This window comes from Pseudonaja textilis, chromosome 3 (assembly GCF_049901715.1).
Source record: "Pseudonaja textilis isolate UNSWEBS1 chromosome 3, rPseTex1.2, whole genome shotgun sequence".
In the NCBI taxonomy this organism is placed as follows: domain Eukaryota; kingdom Metazoa; phylum Chordata; class Lepidosauria; order Squamata; family Elapidae; genus Pseudonaja; species Pseudonaja textilis.
In genome coordinates, this window is record NC_141992.1 from 175966587 (window position 1) to 175985551 (window position 18965).

An 18965-nucleotide genomic window follows, 5' to 3' on the forward strand; every position below is an offset into this window, starting at 1 on the left:
GTAACTATGATGAGAAAACATTGAATATATTAAATATCAGCAGGGACATCAAATGCAATTATTATATCCTTCTGTTACTAATATATTAAAAAAATAAATCTTTTTTCTTTTTTAGAAAAAAAAGATTCATTTCTCCTATCAATCTTATTCCTTCGAAGGCTCTGATTGGTCAGATCTAGGGCAATAGCTCCTCCTCCCGTTTGCCTCCGTGAGGAAATCACTGCCACGTCGAGATTCCTTTACAACTTCACCGCCGTCCAATCCCAGGCAAGGTATGACGCGCCCTGTCAGGCTCCCTAGGAGCATCTCTTCGGCTCCGACCATAAAAGAAAAGGGGGGCGGGGGGGAGGGAGCCGCCACCAATGAGGACAGAGGAGACAGCCGACGCGTTCGCGCGCTCTCCGCGCTCCCCAACCGCCGTCTCCCTAAGCCCCACGTGACCGTCTTCGCCCCACCTCCCGGTGCGGGGGCATTTCCAGGCGCGCGTGCGCGCTAGGACGCTGCGGCCGCCGACATTCGGCGGCGGAGGGTGACGTTGCTCTCTTAGGTCGCGGGAGGCCGAGGCGGCGCTTCTCCCCGCCGAAGCGAGGCGCCCAATCGCCGGTCCTTTTTTTTCCTGCCTGTCGACGGAGCGGAAGGGTGGCGGAACCGCCGAGGGCCTCCCAAATTGGTACCGAGGCGATGTGTTGGCAGTGACGTGAGCGCCTGCTCGGTGTCCGCTGGAGCCATGGCTGCACCGAACTGGTTGGAGACCGTGGCCCAGCAGGCCGAGGAGGTGTCGGCCCGGCTGCGGGACGTGTTGTCGTCCGGGGTGGGTTTGCTGCGTTCCGAGCTGGGCCTGCCGCTGCCTGCCGGTCTGGAGCCGCAGCATCTGCCCACCTGGCTCATCCTGCTCTCCACGTCAGTTCTGGCGCTGCTGCTGCTGCTGGGGCTCCTGAGGGCCGCGGCCTGCGCCCGTGGAGGGGATGCGCGCAGAAAGCCTTCCAGGAGGGCGGCCGAGGTGGGGGAAGAGGACGACGACGACGAGGAGGAGGAAGAGGAGGAGGAAGAAGACGAGACGGCGGCGACCCCGGGCTTGACGGGAGGCGGCGGCCGCGGCGGCGGCGTCTCGAACAAGGGGGCTCCTGGGACTGCCACCATGCTGCTGCTGAAGGGGGAAGAGCAGAAGAAGCGCAATAAAAAGAAGGCAGCGGAGAAAACCGGCCGGGTGGGTGCCAGGGCGACAGGTGTCAAAAGCGGCTGTGAAGGAAATCTGGGTGTTACAAGGGGCCTGAGTTCAATGCACTTTACCTGGCTGAGATTTGGGGCTTTTCTAGCCTCTTGGCTTTGAAAAGTTGTCTGTACATGCCTTCACGTGTACCCTGTCATGCCTCCCCCACCATCCGCATATTCTGAAATTAATGTCAGAAAATGGGTTCTCCAGAACAATGTAATGTGTAGTTAGATGGTGTTTTTTTTTCCATATCACTGCGATAATCTGCAATCTTCTAAGAGCCTTTTGACCTTGTGGTGCTCATGTGATTGCTCTCGTGAGGGGTTGCTGACTACAAAAATACTGGTTTTCTATAGTTGGTTTTTCTTTATAAGGAATGTCAGAGTAATTAAGTATTTGCTCAAGTATTTAATAAGGCAGTAAATAAATGGTGTGCATCTGTCAGAATACTTATGCATGTGTCACAAAATTTGAGGATCAATATGTGAGTTTCGTAACTTGCTGCACAGAAAATCTGTGAAGCAATAACCCTTGGCTGGACTACAAGGTCAAACTTTTAACATTTGCTCACATGTCGATAAATGTTTCTTAATCAACTAATACTAATTTTAGATATAGTGGGTTTGATTCAGTTAAACTTTTTTCAGCATAAGTGATCAGGAGAAATATTTAATGAATAAATATTTGTAATAGCTATAATAGAAATATGCTGGTCACACATATTTAAACCATTTTTGTCTTGTTTGCTATGAAATAGTGCTTAAGACGTTTAAATTTTGTTCAGAATTATGTGTAAAAACAAATTATACATGACCACATTATCACGTGCACTGACATATTTTAAAAGTTATTTATAGGCTTAAAATTATATGTATAAAGCACAGTAAATTTAGATTTCCAAAGTTAGTATCAAAAGTTTATAAATACTATAGATTCTGGTACATCTCTTGCTTGTTTATTAATTTCAGTGTGTTAAAACACTGCAGTATGAATTTGAAATTATCTTGTGGGCATGATATTGGAAGCATTAATATGGAATTAGAAAATCCATTAAAAGACATTGTTTTTGGAATTGTATGCTCTTGGTTATATTTGTATAAATATATTTTACTATTTTAATAGTCAAATATAGTGAAGTAATTTCTGAATCAGTGCTTGGCAACTTGAGTGTCTTCAGATATTTTCAGCAATTACTTTCATAATTATTTGAGATTGATAATACAGGTAGTAATTGTTCATTGAAATCCAAACTTATCTGAGGAGCATTAGCTTGTTAATACTTGCTTTAAGCCAATGAATGGAATTATTCTTAAAAAGAATTAGATTGTTTGCTCTGGAGTTCATCATGCTGTGAAAGAGAAATCCCAGTTAATGTCTCTCTGAATCCACCTTTTGCATTTTAATATTGCAGGGAAATCTGCCAACCTTTTACAATTGCTTTTTCTTCTGGAAACCTACTTTTTGGTAGGGCATTGTAAAGCATTTGAAAGAGATGTTTACAATATCCATTTGTGCAAATGAATCACTTCCCTTGCTAAAGCAGATGTGCCTTTTGCAAAAATGATTTTAAAAGTACTGTAGTTTGTTCACATTAATTGTGTAGCAAATCACTTCTTTCAAAAACTTGCCAGTTGGCAGTTTCATATATTCTGATAAACTCCTTTTATGCCCTTCAGAAACTGGGCATAATTCAAGTTGCTATTGTTGATTTTATAGATCCAAATTACTAGGATAAAAGGAGGGGTGTTATTTAATTAGCAATTCTTCTGAGTCTTAGTCACTGATTCAATAGATGCCAGCATGCATTGCTCCAGTCGTACAAGCAGTATTCCTTCTCTATTACATATCTGTTTGTTATGTGCAGAGGCGGAAAAGTGGATCCTTTAGGCCAAGGAGATAACCATCTCCATGAAGAAACTGCATCCTGATGCAGGGTAGTAATCATGGGAATAGGCTTTCCTTGTTCCCTACAGAGAAAAAAGTGCAGAATGGGTCCCAAAAATGTGAGAGACTGTCATAGAAATTTGGATATAAAAGATATGAGGCAATGACAGAAGAGTGATAATTACTGAGTACTTTTCCCCATCCTATTTAATGGCATAGGAAACTGCAGTGGCTGTACTGTATGTTCTTTCTCCCTTTATGCTTATAGTGGAATATTTTTTGTGCAATTACAGTACTGTTCTGCTGTTCATTCAGGTTATAACTCTGCAAGACAAAACTAATCATATTTAACTAGCAGTGATATTAGCACTGTGCAATGCTCTGAGTTTGAAGGAAGGAGATGCTTTAGACTAGAGTACTTATAGCACCTACTGGCTACTCCTTAAAGATATCTTGTCCTGGGGATATATAACAGCTACAGAGGACTTTATTCCAGGAAAGATCATGGCTGCTTTAAAGGAGTTGCTGAGAGGTCTAATGTAAGTACCTAAATGTATCTTTATTTAATTAAATCCAGAGCGCTGTACAGACTTAGTGTGAAAACAAAGTGGTGTGCCTGGTCTTCACCAGCAGAGAGCTTGCCTCCATGTGGAGATGTTCCCCCTTGAGGTATATGAAGCAATATTCTTTCTGAGAGTGTGTATTGAGCAATAGAGTCAGAGAAGATATTTATATTCATACATGGAGAAGGAAGGAGGAAGATTTGTGATAGAAATTATTCTGTCAAAAGTATTACTTTTTTATCTATGAGTTTTCTGCCCAATAACATTAAGTTGTAGTGTTTGGACCTTTTTAAAGTTTTGATCACATCTGTGTACATTTTGAAAACCATAGTTGGAGCATAATTGTATTTAATCTGGTACCCAAGAGATCAACAAACAAGAATTGTTACTGAAAATTTGGCTTTAAAGCAATGTATCTTAATCATTTTTTTCAGTGGCAATGGTTGCATAATATAAGGAATTAGTTGGATCTTGTGTTAGGTTTTATACTGTTCCATAGCACAACTAATGTCTGGTTAAAATAAATTATATCTGAGAAGGCATGGTCTGTAATGTAACTGAAAGAGGTAGTGTGCTACTCTTGGTAATTTTTTTTTAGATTCAAGTGAGCATTCAACTTATCTGTCATTTCATACTTTCGGTTCTTGATGAGATTTCCAACATATGATATATCTCCAGGAAAACTGAATTGCTATATTTAGATTATTTGAATACATTTCTGGCTGTCTTCAAAATGTGCATAAAAACAATCTTAGCCACTGCACTTGCACTGTAGTCTTTTTCATTTGCATGTATTACCAGCATAGCTAATAGTCATGCCAATTATTTTCTAAGCCAGGAGAAGCAAATGTTTTCTTCTTATTTATCCTCAATCTATTGGAATCCTATGCCTTGATTTTCTTTTGGGGCAGGAAATTGGAAGATTCCAGATTATGCTAGGTATCTTCAGGACAGCCCACATAATCCATGTGAAATAGAAAATCATACATAGATTTTTCATAAATTTGTTTTTCTACCAAGTAACATTGAATATATGTAGTACAAATCAACTCTGATAAATGTATATATATTTTAGAAATGTCATTGAAACACTACTTACAAGTGTGCCCAAAAAGCTTAAAAGAGTGAAATGAATGAATGTTCAATTTAAAAAAAAAAATCAGTTTAAAGTACAATAGCCCAATAATTTGAATCAAAGACTGGGTGGGATTCTATTAAAACACATTACGTTTTACAGCCCTGAAAGGATGTGTAAGTGGGCAAGCAAATAATGTAAACTATGTAAAACTAGTACTGTAATTTTCTAATGGAATTTTTGAAAAAAGCAATGAAAATTCTGTCTATTCCTGAATAAGGAAAACTTTAAACTGCAACACTTTGTTACAGGGCTTTGCTTCTATTGTAGGTAGCATCATTCTTGTAAAATCAAATAGCAAATATAATCCCAAATGGTACTTTTATGGCCGTGGTCTATACTTAACTTGAAGCAGGCTTTAAATTAACGGTTTTAACTTTGATTAATTGGTAATGAAGTGATACTGTTTGCATCTATTTTAGTTTTCTCTGGAGAAGTTAGAGTTTAAGTTACTTCATTTTTAGATGTTAAGTGTATAAGGGAACGGAGAAAGGGGTGTCAGTTAGATCATAGATCTTTCCCGTGGTTGCCCTAACATTGTAAAACTTGCTTCTCCCAAAGATAAGGTTATCTTGAACTCCTGGCATTCTGGAAAATCCTGAAGAAAACTTTTTAAACACACATTAGATTGAATTGATGATGACTGGATAACTATTTTTAATTAGATTGTGCTAGTTTAACGAGGATGAATTTTTATTTCCATGATTTTATTGTTGATTCAATAAAAGGAGCCATCAAAGGAGGCAGTATGAAAAATGTGTGAATAGCATAATAATATATTAGTTATAATCCTATTGTCCAGCATCTAAGCAATTAAAGTCATTATATCCTTGGTACATTTCATTTAAATTGATGAACTGATATTTATGTTGTACAGTAATTATTTAATATAGACAGATTTATTTCCGTTGCATAAAATTTATCATTTATATATGTGTGTATTTATTCAGCTTAATGGTCAACCAGCTCATGATGTGTCTGAAGAAATAATACAGACAACACGAAAAGAGAACCTGAAGCAGACATTGGATATGGAAAAGAAAACTGAAAAGGTTGGTTATTGGTTCGTGACTGATAAAAAATATCATTTTTAATCTTTTAATTCAAGACCATCATTAAACTGGCTTTTGTTATATTTTGCTGGAATTGGATCAGTCACAGTTTACTTTAATTACAAATAATAAGTTCCCTCCAAGAGTAGATTTTGTATGTAATGATTTGTCTCTTAAGACTAGAAAAACAGTCTTTTCTGTCTTCAAAAGTGCATACAGAATCCACAACTTAGGACAATTTGTTCAGTGACCAAAATTATGATAGCACTGAACAAAGAGAATTTCAACCTGTGCCTTGAGTTATGGTTGTTGAAACACCCTGCATTCTTGTGTTAAAATTTGGACACTTGGCAGACCACCTGCACTTTGATCAACCACAGGGGCATTGCAACTCCCTTCACCTGCCCATCTCCACCTGCCATCTATGCCTTTAAACATTCAGGAAACTCAAAGGATGCAGTGTAAAGGGCAAAACCCCCAAGGGCTCCCTTCCTCCAAAGAGGAAGAGTGCCCACCCATTGACCTTGGGTCTCCCAAACCCTGGGGAACACACCAGGATAGGGAGCAAGGATGCAGTTTTCCTTTATTCATCCTCCCCTCAGTAAAGTTGAAAACAATACTGTGGGTCAGATAAGGAAGAGGAGTGATTTCTGAGCTCCCTTCCAGCTTGGTACAAGCAGCGTCTTGATTTTCTTGATGCAACTTTGTGCCATATTACAAGTCCTTTCAGAAGTAAGACCCAACGAAATGAAGGCAGCTTAAGTGTATTTAAAATTGTGTCTTTAAGATACTTTGTCATATGCGTGCATCTTCTGTAAGTCAAGGTACTGTTGGTTTTGTGTCTGCACTTCATAGTTTTTGAAAAATTTAAAAAATATAGAAAGTTTATATAACTTCATCATGTTTCCCGGGGTCATTCCTGTTGCTGAACTTCAGAATTTTGATAGCATTAATTTATTCTGAGATAAAATATTTTCCTTCTACTTTAGTCAAAGAAAAATAGGAAAAAAACAAAAGGAGACGCTAAAACAGCTCAGGATCAGTCACGTGGTGATGGAAAGGAAGCCGATGAAGGTACTTAAAAAACACATTCTTTACATTTCCCTATGACTACAAGATGTCTCCCAGTGTCCAAGGCAAATTTTGGGAAGAAATTGCAGTGGGAGGAAGTGGATTACAAGCATTACTTCCAATTTACCAAAGGATTCCTTTAGATCCTGAGCTTTTTGCAGATGAAAGGAACCTCTATGTCCACAGAAAGCAAATTCTAGATGGAAGCCATAATTAAAGAATTCATAGTTCATATTTGAATCTTAAAAGATTAATGTTTCTAACCTTTTAATAGGCTGATATTCTTCATATTAACAGCTCAATTTTTACATTGAATTTTGGAAGTTTAAGAATCATTTTTGAATATTAAAATTTGTCCAATATATACAAAGCAGATTTAAACTTGTATTATTGCACATCTTAAGAAGAAACCAGCGGCCAGACATTTTGGAATGTTTTGGAAGGATGTCAATTTAGCTGTCAGCATAAGCAGTCTTCTTTAATCATTATAAAAACTTCCTTTACAGAGTTCAGGGCAGCCAGAGTTATATTTGCAATAAAGATATTCAAAAGTGAGAACTGGAAGCTATATCTGTATATTTTAGTATATTGTTGTAAGCCATGTGAGCCTGCAAAGATTTCTTAGCATCCAGATTTAATATAATCATCATAATGTAATAGACAGTTGCTGCAGATGCACTTCTGATCATATGTTGGATCATAATCTGATTTCCTCATTTAATAATTCGTGATAAGTTCCTGAGTAATACCTTAAGATCCCTGATACACATTTTGAAAAGTATGTTACTGATTAACTAATGCTTTCTTATGACTGTTTCAGGTGCATGGGAAACAAAAATCAGCAACAGAGAAAAACGACAACAACGTAAACGTGACAAGGTACTGACTGATGCTGGGTCAGAATCAAATTTACCATCCATGGAAATCCCAGTAACAGTATCTTCCGAACAGATAGCATCTGCAATACCATTTTCAGTTGGTCCTAGAAAAAATAAAGGTAAATCATGATTTTTCTTGTAGTTTCTTATTTCTCATCTTTAAGAATAGGTCAGTAAGAAAAAGAAAGTAGCATAAAGCATGCTTCGTAAAGAAAGGTCTTCTTTGCATAGAATTAAATATGTTCTAAAACCCCTATTATTGATTAAAACATTGAGTATAAATATCTACAATATAGATAATATATTTCTATTGTTTTGATGTGTTGTCTTCCCTTGTACCTTTCTCTTTTGTTAATTTTGGAACTGAGTTTAGTTGATGCAAGTAAATTAGTCCTTATAAAACTCTAAATATCACAAACACGTACTAAATTGTCTTTATGGATACTCGACACTTTTTGAAATACCCTGATGAACTCCTAAACATGGTTTTAGAGAACGATTGTTTCATTTTTTTTCCTATTTATGTGCACTTCTTTCCTTATATATTGCCTAAGCTTATATATTAATCCATTTTGGATTGTGACCTATGATTTATGGTCCCAGCATTATGGGGATATCAATCTAGCCATTATATAGTAAATACACATGTTAGCAAGCTGATCATTTGTATTGTTTATGCCAAATAAATCAATTAAGGCAAGAATAGTAAATAAGAGAAAAGAATTATATTTTCGTAGTAGTATTGTTTATTACATTTGAAAAGAAAGTATAAATAAGCTCAGCTCATTAAAAATACAGTATTTTGAATTATATATTACTTTTAAGTTTTTAGAATACAGAATAAATCACGAGCTGTGATATTTATGTCACGACAATATAATCCCTGTATAAATAAAATTTATCTTCTCTATAACTGAAAAAATGCTAATACTATATTATCAGGAATATATTAATTCATATTTTGACTGATTTATAGATTTAATTTCTATGGCCATCATTTCAAACAAGTGGCAAGTAGCAATTGCTGACTGTTGCTAAAAAAGCTAATACTGTTTGTCATTTAAATAACAGAATAAAATTCACTAGTTCTGGACAAATTATATATGTCAATGAAGGAAATCATATCTGCAGTATTTTGCAGCATATTGCATTTCTTATAAATATGACTTCTGATTTACTATTAAGCAACAAAATCTATTTTAATAAAATAAAATTGTGTTCCAAAAATTGATGGCTGGATTTTTTTTGGCATAAAATATAAAATCTCTGATTTGTTGGGTTTAGGCTTTGTGCCGCCTATTCATCTGCAGAAAACAACAGACTGAAGATATTTGATAATTAAATTATCTCCTTTGTTTTTAAATAAGGTGATCCAGTTTTGAATGTTCAAATTAGCAATTCTAAATCTGGAAAAGGTGATACTGCAATCCAGCAAGGTATGCTATTATTACTATTACTATTACTATTATTACTATTACTATTATTATTATTATTATTATTTTCACAAGGTAGTTCTTTAAGTTCTAAAATAACTTGAATCTTGTGCATTGATTTATATCTAAAGTAAACAGTCAGATATACTGTGATAGTTCAAGATAATCCATGCTGTATATTAATAAAGAATCTCTAATCTCTATCCTGATGATTGTGAGGTATACCATCAGATGTAGTAGCAGGATGGGTACAACTTACAGGGAGAGAGTGCCAGAGCTTCCTAGCTTTTACCCAATTATGCAGATGATTGTTTAATATCGATATTTAACACCAGAGCCCTACAGTTCTTTCCTAACTTACACTGCATATTTTCCCTTTGTGTATATTGAAGCTTAGTTATCTCCTGTAATTATGAATATGAATGAAATAGGAATATGCATATAATTCACACAAAATTGAGATTTACAGGAGCTTCAGGTTTAAATGATTATGAAGTTTAGATTCATCTGTTATGTTTACTCAGAAATAAATCTGACAAGTAATTCTGTGATAATTGTTTTGAAATGTGCATAATAAAAAACAGTACAAAGCTAAGGATGGTCACATTTAATTGTTCTCTGGATACTATTTGATATATTCTATCCAACATAGCAACTATAGCTATAAGGAAATCAAAGGGTGCTCTGCAGTGGTAGCTTTGGATAATAATAGGCCAAAAAACTAAAAAATTATAAATGGAAATCAGCAACAATTTGTCCTTCTTTATAGAAACCCCAAAACAAAATCACATTAGCTATACTTTTCTATTTGTTTGAACTACAAAACTATTTAAATTGACATTAAATTCAAATGCAACAATTATGTTATCAACTTTGATATCATGAAATAGTGAGCAGCAACTGTTATTAGAAAAAAATTGTGAGTCAAAAGGAATATTGAAATAGGAATCCAGAAACGAGCTGGTTCTTAAAAACATAGTAATGATATAATACTGGAAAATGTTCAGATTATAAATGCAGTAACATATGTTTATTTTACTACCATGTTTACCAGAAAACAAAGTTAACTATCTGTTCCCTGTTTAAAATGTCTTTCAGGGATGAGTGAAGGCCCCACAGTAAACGGAGGCAACTGGAATGAAAAACCTGTTAAGATTTCTCCTCAGATTGGTGCAAGTGAGGAGAAATGGACTGCAGGATCCTCTGCAGGTAGCAAGAGGAAAACTGAGACATCAGCCTGGGGAAAAGATGCTGGAGATAATGGAAATGGGAAGGATTGGGGAGTATCCCTGGTTGGCAGAACCTGGGGCGAACGTACTTTATTCCCTGGTATAGGTAAGATTAAGTGCTTGTTTCTCCTGGCTGGTTTGGTTTGGTTTTGGTTCTGGGAAAGGACTAAAATTAAAACTTAGAAAACATGGGAAAGTTTCCTTAATTTCCTGATCCTGGATTTTTTTTCTTTAATCCCTTTTTAAAGCACAATAACATCAGTCTAGAAGGGCAGGTTGTCAGTTAAAGCAGAATATCTACTAAACTATAGTGGGATTTTACACATGCCTAATATATGGATATTATATTCTTTAAAAGGGGAATGAAATTTTATGCAGGTGCAGAGGTATGCCGATTTATTTTGATTTGTGGAATCTCCTTAGGAATATTCCTAATTGTCAGTATGGGAAAATATATGAAATGAGCACACACACATACTGTTTTTGTTGTTGTTAACAGCTTGGTCTGGAGTGGATGGAAGAATTAATACTCCTGAACAAACTTCTGCTTCATTTACTCCCTTGGGACTAAATCCTACAGTCTCTGGTATGGTATGCTTTTAACTGGCATCTATAAATCAGGGGTATCAAACTCACGTCATCACAGCAGCTTCACATGATATATTGGGACTTCCCCCCCCGCCCATTCCTAAACTGGGTGTGGGTGTGGCCAGTGTGTGACGCATCCAGCCTGTGGGGCGGGAGTTTGACAGCCCTGTTATAAATGAACTACACGTGTGTCCTATTTATGGCATAGCATGTTCTATTCTGGTAAAATCCTGAATTTCAAGTATTATTGCCTCACCAAATTCAACTCAATACTTTTTCAATATTTGGAAAAGAGAAGGACTGTGCTTGTTCTTTTTATGAAAATAATGTGTTGCCTAGATCAGTGAAGCTGAATCATTAGTGTCCATGTTAAACTAATCAAGGAGAGAAGCAACCTAGAACTAAGGAGAAATTTCCTGACAACAATTAATCAGTGGAACAACTTGCTTCCAGAAGTTGTGAATGCTCCAACACTGGAACTTTTGAAGAACAGATAGGACAACCATTTGTCTGAAATGGTATAAGGGCCATGATGGCAAATCTATGGCACACGTGCCGGAAGTAACACTCAGAGCTATCTCCCTGGGCACGCCAGCTGTCGCCTGTTGGCCTTCCAGATTTCAGTGCACACATGAGCGCTGCCCAGCTCGTCCTCACGCATGTGGGAGCACTGGAAACCGGAAGAGCAGCTCCCCGGCACGCATGCATTTGCTGGGATGCGCGCTGGCCAGCTGGTCTTCCGGTTTCTGGCGCACATGCACACGTGAAGATCAGCTGGGGAGACATGCACACCAAGGAGCTGCTCTTCCGATTTCCAGTGCTTCCACACATGTGACAGGGAGGTGCTCTTCTGGTTTCTGGCACTCCCCCGCAAGCACGCACATGCTCCCATTTCGGCACTCAGTGCCGAAAAGGTTTGCCAACACTGGCATAGGGTTTCCTGCCTAGGCAGGGGGTTGGACTTGAAGACTTCCAAGGTTCCTTCCAACTCTGTTATCCTATTCTATTCTAATGACAACAAAGAAGTAAATCTGATGCATGTATCCCATATAAAGGTAATCCTTAGGTTATTATGGAAATTAGGACTGGAAGTTTTGTTACTAAGCGGTGCAGTTGTAAAACATGATGTCACATGAGCACATCACTTAGCGACAACAGTCCCAATATCACTGTTGCCATTGTCAGCCGAATCTCACTGTTTTTTAGGCAAGCTCCCACTCTAATCCAAGCCACTCCTGGTATGTATGATAAGAGACTGCCTTCTCTTCAGTTCCACATCACCAGCTTCCCCACTATCCCTGCCCATTTGGCCGCCTTGTCGTTCCTGGCCATGTTGGGCCTGCCTGCCTCATCACCCTGCACTGTGTTTGCCCTGTCACCCTTGCTACCCTTCGCCACGGTTTGGAGAATGGCAAGTGCAGCCTTCTTGCAAAATTTTAGAAAGCCTCAGAAACCTTCCAAAGCAGCACAGGAACAGCTGTTTCACATAGGGCTAAGCTGAGCAGACCTCAGCAGGAGGAAGATAGAGGTCATCTGGGAGTGTCAGGGCCAGTGAGTGCAGGATGCAAGGGTAGCAGGGTGGCAGAGAATAGATTATTTAGGGTAGTTTGGGCTTTATTCTGTAGATCTGCAGTGGATGGCTGTGGTGTGGGCTTGAAGTGATACTCTGTGGGGCTGAAGTAGAAGCATAGTGGTGATCAGCTGAGACTGCTGAAGGCCCCAGGCCTCTACTCCAGCCCAAGCGCCACTGCTGAGGAGTGCCGCTGGGCAGGTCAGCCAAAGGGCACAAAGGAAATAAGCATGAGAGGAAGGTTGAAGTGCTGATATTTAAATCCAGATGGACTGTGAAGTGCCCAAACTCTGATCACATGCTTTTGGGGTGTCGCAGTGGCTAATTTCAAGGGCTAGATGTAGCTACAGTTCATTCAGTGCTCTGTAACTTTGAAAAAGGAAGGAAGGATTTGAGGACTACCTCTATCTGATAAAAGTTAATGTGGAATAATGAGCCTACATATCATTCTCATGGAGTGACTGGGTATGTATTCTGCCCTTTTTAGGATCCAATAGCGAATCTGTTTCTCAACCTAGTACTACAGATTTTCAGTGGGATTTAAATCGTAACCAGGCACCTGTTGATGACGAGTGGTCTGGATTAAGTATGTTCCTTTTTAGAATCTTCCCTGATTTTGATTAATTTGCATTCACTTTTTTGCATTCATATTCCTATTCACACTTGTTCTGGTAAACAACACCAAATATTTATCCATATGTTTTCAAAATAGTTTTGCAAAAAACAAGCCTAGATTCTTTGATCAATCATTAGTGCTTGAAAAGTTCATACAAGCAAATTTAATCTAAGAGATAAACAAAAAAAAATTAATGTATTTTTTCTTTATCAATGCAACATCTACATGATTTTTTCTAAATTGTTTATTCAACCATGTTCTACTTTTAAATTCTCTGAAGTACTGATCTATTATCATTTATTTTTGTCATTCTATTTTGAATTTAAGGATGTTCTATTTGTCTCTGTTAGAAGGTTGCTTTTATCATCAGGGCAAGATCAGAGAATCGAGTTGCTTTATCATTGTACTTAATACTTTAATGATCAAGTAACACTTTTTAATTTTATTTTGAGAAGGAATATTTTAAATTTTTACTCCCAGGCTTTTGTTATGAAAATATATGGCATGAAATTATACGTGTATTGCAAAATAGGTTTTCTTACCTTACTGTCTTGTTCATCCACTTGAAACGTTATTTCTCACAGATGGGCTTTCTTCTGCCGATCCAACTTCCGACTGGAATGCCCCAGCAGAGGAATGGGGGAACTGGGTTGAAGAAGAAAACCCTCCTTCCATTCCACAACTTGAAGAAGCATTATCTGAAACTCAAAAGGTATCATATTGATAGCTGCTGCAGGAATTATTAGTAAGACGTGTCCCGTTTGAGTTTGATAGTTCTCACTTTGTAGAAAGAACTAAAACACCCAAAGGTATCCATAGGATTGGCCAGAGGGACAATTGGCCCTATAAGGCATGTCACCAAACAACATGACTTGTGTATATAAGTGTGTAAGAGTGGGGTTTGCATCATGACACTCACATGCATGTTGTAATTTATTGTTAAATTATAATTGGAGAAAGGTTGAAACTAAAACTATTGATGGATCTCTCTGGTTTTTTATTAGGCATCAGATGAAGAGAAAGAAAAGCCTGAAGCAGCTCAACAAAATACTGCAAGTGGCAAATCAAAAAAGAAAAAGAAGAAAAAGAAAAAGCAGGGAGAAGAGGCTAACTCTCCTATACAGGCAAGAAACAATAAATACTAGCCTTTTGAAGGCCGTTTGAGAATGTGCCCTGCGTGGATTAAACCTTAATTGGATTGTATCTGTGTTCCTTATAGTTCACATGAAGCCACAGTATGCTTAATATCTATGTCTTATATAGGTTTTTTTTTCTTCTTTTAAATGGATTTATTACAAACTGAGTTTGCACAGTCATGCTTTGAATAATTTGGGATGGGCATCCTCAAAACTTGTTCTTATTCTTAATCTGACATTGTTTAACTTTGATTCGGTTCTGAGATAGGAAATATGTGAAAATTATACTGTCAGCTTAAGTCAAGCCTAAATTATGAAAGAGTCTTTTGACAAAATAGTGAATACTGATTCTGTCCACTCATTGTCATGCCCTTCTTAAAAAGAAAAGTATATTGCCTGCTTATGGAGTATATCCCATTAGGTCTATTCTGGACAAAAATAGAGCTTTTCTCCTTTGCTTCATATTCACATGATTTATCTTTGAAGCTAATTGGAGTGAAAATATGAATGTGACTATATCATTTGAAAAAGGTTTCTATTTTAACATTGCATGGAAATGTTGTATCATAGCTTTTTACTAGGTTCCACATTCATTCATTGATTCGGGTTATTTAAGTAATGCCTCCAAACCTCGTTCTTTTTAATTAAGTCATCTTTCTTCCCCATCTAGGATTCTGATAATCTGGAGAGACATGCTGGAGAAGAATTTCCAGAAGATACCTCAAAAGTTCAACAAGTGGAGATAACTTTCTCTTTAAAGACCGTCAGCACTAGTGAACAAGCTGAGGTATAAATTAAAAGGGCATACTAATATCTATTTGGAAATTCTTCCTTTTTTAAACTAAGTTGCAAATTTAGTGTAAGCCTGTTGCACTAATAGCTTGAAATAGGCACACTGTTAAATATGTTAAAATTGATGTTTTCAGCATTTGGATAGGCATTTAGTTAGATTCACGGAAACAGTTGTGATATTTTGCTAACTAAAGACTATATCACTAAAAAGAACCAGTGAGAAGAAATTATTCTCTCCCGGCATTCACCCAGCAATAGCACTGTTGTACGTAATAGTTAGCAGGTGAAAGTAGAGGTACTACAGTCACCATAATGCCTGGTAAATAATCCTTGATTCTATTTAATGGGAGTTTCCATCTAATAAGACCTAGAAATGGCTCCAATCACAACAGCATCTGAAAAGCAGATTAGTTCTATAAATATTTCTGATGAAAATCTCAGAAGGCATTACTTATAAGAGAGAGTTACAACTTGGTGCATAGAGCTTTTCTGTTTTATAAGGTTCTAGTTTGACACATGTGGGGCTTTTGCTTGGTGACAGGAATGGGTCTTGGTGTTCTGTATGATTAATCAAACATTTCAAAAGATATTCTATCCACATATTTTTGGATTGGATATTAGATGATGTCAAAAACTCAGTATTCTGAACTACAATGTCTATTGTAGCCGAAGGAGATGCCCTCATTTGCTGTTTCTACTGAACTGTCTGCACCTGTATCAGAGAGTGACTCTGAAAAGATAATTTCCCAAGTGCCACAGATGCTGCAGGAGGCAGAAGTTATTTCTAATGTTAAGCAAAACAGTGTGCCTCCACCTCAAAGTAAGTGATTGTTTATATCAAATGCATATAAGGCTTATAAAAATATATTTACATACAGTAGCTATTACAATGGTATTTAAAATCAAATAGATCTTACTTCAGGTGCAAATTTAGTGCCCTGCTTACAGGTGTCCAATATTTTCTGGTATTTTATAGTGTGTTGGCAACTTATGTTGAATAACTTCTAAATGGAAATTGTATCCATGTTGTAAAAGTATATTATTAAGTAATACAATATAAAATTGTATTATTTAAAAACGTAAGGAAGTTTTATAGCCATAAGGACAAAATAATGCTGACTTCCAATAATACGCTTTACTAGCTTAAGTCAGTAGAATGCAATGTATGAATGAGTATAATAAAATACAATAAAAAACACTTCTTGATTTCTCTTACACTTTTAGCCAAGTCTGAAGAGAGCTGGGAATCCCCCAAGCAAATCAAAAAGAAGAAAAAAGCCAGAAGGGAAACGTGAATTTTCTGAAATGGACGTGTGTTGCAGAAACACTTGTCGTGGAGATTATGCTGTTTATGCAATAATTTGTGAACCTGTACAGAATTTTATATAACTTTCAACAGATTTTTTTAAAAAAAAACTGCTTTGAACACAACCATCTTTAAGAATAGGAACTGAATGAAAAAGTTGGTGACCTAATTTCACAGGAAATAATGGCATTACTGGAAGACTCATTGAAGAATGTATTTTCAAGCTATGGAAAAAGTAATTTTTTAAACCTTGGCTTTAAAACAGTGCCCTGTTTACAACATATTTCTATTTCCTGTCCACTGGAGAAAGAGGATTTGTCTTAAATATCTCTAATCATCTTTAAAACTGATACATGTCACTGAACGGTCATGTCTATTTTGAATCTGTTTAATGCCTAAATCAAAGAACGCTATTCAAATTTGCCATATATTTCTAATATTTAATAGAATCTGCTAACCATGAAATTAATTATAATTACAGAGAAGCTGGTATCACTGAAGACCTTATTCTTGAATAACCCCTCAGCCTGAATAATAATTGACTTCAGAGTAAGTGTGCACTCAGATTGTGTTAGAATTAATCAATAAAAACATTTTTCAGCAAAAAAGTGGATTAAATTAAACTTCAAAAAATTCTGTATCAAGAAACTCACATACTTTATTAGAACTACAACATGGTTCCTAAAGTTGCTTCTAATAGTTAAGTGCTTAGATAATTTTAAGTTGTTGAGACAGTATGTTCAAGTGAGCCTCATTTTTTTCTTATCTAAAGTAGGAAATTAGTTGGTGCCCTATAACCTTCGTACCCAGTCATTTTGAAAGCCATGATTCATTTCTCTGCCACTATATTGCTTTGTTTCTTTCTTTTAATTGGATTTTTTTTAATTCTTCAGAGATGTGGTAGAGAATGAAAAGAGTAATGTTGGCTTCAAAACAGATTTAATTGATGTTGAGACCACCTGTATCAGGAAGTGCTTTTTTACTGCCTTAATCTATGTAGAATCTATCTAGAGTTCTTAAATGGGGTTAGCGTTTTGTTTTTTGTTTTGTATTTTTTTAAAAAAAATCATGCAACAACAGCAATTGTAAAACAAACCATCTTTCCACTTGTAATTATTGATTAAAATGGGAGACAAACCATCTTTCCACTTGTAATTACTGATTAAAATGGGAGTTGAATTGCATCATTTTCCAGCACTATAATGACATCACGTTAAACAGGCAGGTATCTATGAATAGTGCATGCTCAGCCATGTACAACTGTATATAGCCTTTATGAAATGTTTGTGTGTGTTTAAAGGACCATAATTAACATAACTTGGTGAACAACTATTAAAGAAAAGCCATGATTATTTGATGTGATTGGCTTAGTTTTTTTTTTATGTGGCAGAAAACTTGTAACAGCTGTAACCAATGGTACTATTAATTCTCCCATCATGTCTAATTGTGTACATTTGAAAATTTTCATAAAATTAACTTGCAATGCAAGAACAATTAAAGCAACAAACTGGATTTAGTTGTTTTGAAGACAAGCCTTATAAATTGATAGTGTTCCTAATGAATTCTAATGTGCACAGGTATTAACTCCTGTTTCAGGAACATGGCAGGTGTTTACATGTTCAGATGTTTGTTTAATTCAGTGACATTTCTACATCAATTTTGTTAAAATAAATTGAGCAAATTGATAGCATTGTGTTATTTATGGGAAGGGAGCTTGTGGATAATATTTTATCACAATAAAATGATACCCCTGAAAATTCTTAGTAGCCAAACAGACTGTACAACAACTACAGTACTTTTAAAAAGGTATTGAATATCCTAGTTTTGTCTGCTCTTTATTGTGATTTAAAATTCTTCATATGTATCTTAAGTATGTTACAAAATCAGATTTCCCAGTTAAGACATTCTTCACTTGACCAGATATCTTTTTGTAAAAGGCTGCATGTTATCCCATTTTAAGAACAGTTTTTGACACTGAAAAGAAATGCTTACGCTTTCCATAAATCATGCTATCATTCTTTCAAACTGATATTCATAACAATAGCAAAATTAGCCATTTGGCTAAGACCAGTTCTGTTTTGGGACTGGATAGTTGCTCATTAAAAAGTAGGAGTTTGCAAAATTCATTTATTCTTAGTCATTGTGGAATCATTTTTGTAAACAGGACTTTTCAATGCATATAGCATTGCTTTGCCATGAATTCTATTCCTGTGCCGAAGTCAATATGCATGATACCTAATGAAACTAAAACTTATAAGTGATCTGTCTCTGCAGTCCATTGGAACTGGAAAATGTCCTTTTTCTGATTACGTCAGAAAAACAGTAACACCGGTTGAATCCCACTCCTGATACTAGTCCTTAATAATTTGAACAAAACTATGGCCAGCACTTAGGATTTAAATTGTGTTCTTGCTGCATAAGGAGAAGATAATATTCTCACGGCAAAAACACAGAACTGAAGTGCCAGTAGTTTCAAGATATATATTATGCAAATGCAGG

General features: G+C 36.5%; 1 protein-coding gene across 2 annotated transcripts; it reads left to right on the forward strand.

Annotated features, from left to right (window-relative positions):
* The first annotated feature begins 499 nt into the window (after positions 1-499).
* Positions 500-18151, forward strand: MTDH (metadherin). 2 transcript variants are annotated; one of them, XM_026705929.2, is made up of 13 exons: positions 500-1207; positions 5746-5847; positions 6837-6921; positions 7739-7915; positions 9164-9232; positions 10328-10564; positions 10958-11044; positions 13104-13202; positions 13817-13944; positions 14237-14356; positions 15039-15155; positions 15827-15980; positions 16385-18151. In XM_026705929.2, the coding sequence occupies exons 1-13, from the start codon at positions 728-730 to the stop codon at positions 16453-16455; spliced, it is 1926 nt and encodes a 641-aa protein (XP_026561714.1). In that variant the 5' UTR covers positions 500-727; the 3' UTR covers positions 16456-18151. The 2 variants fall into 2 exon arrangements, with proteins under 2 accessions (XP_026561714.1, XP_026561715.1); XM_026705930.2 differs by lacking the exon at positions 13104-13202.
* Positions 18152-18965: the final 814 nt, after the last annotated feature.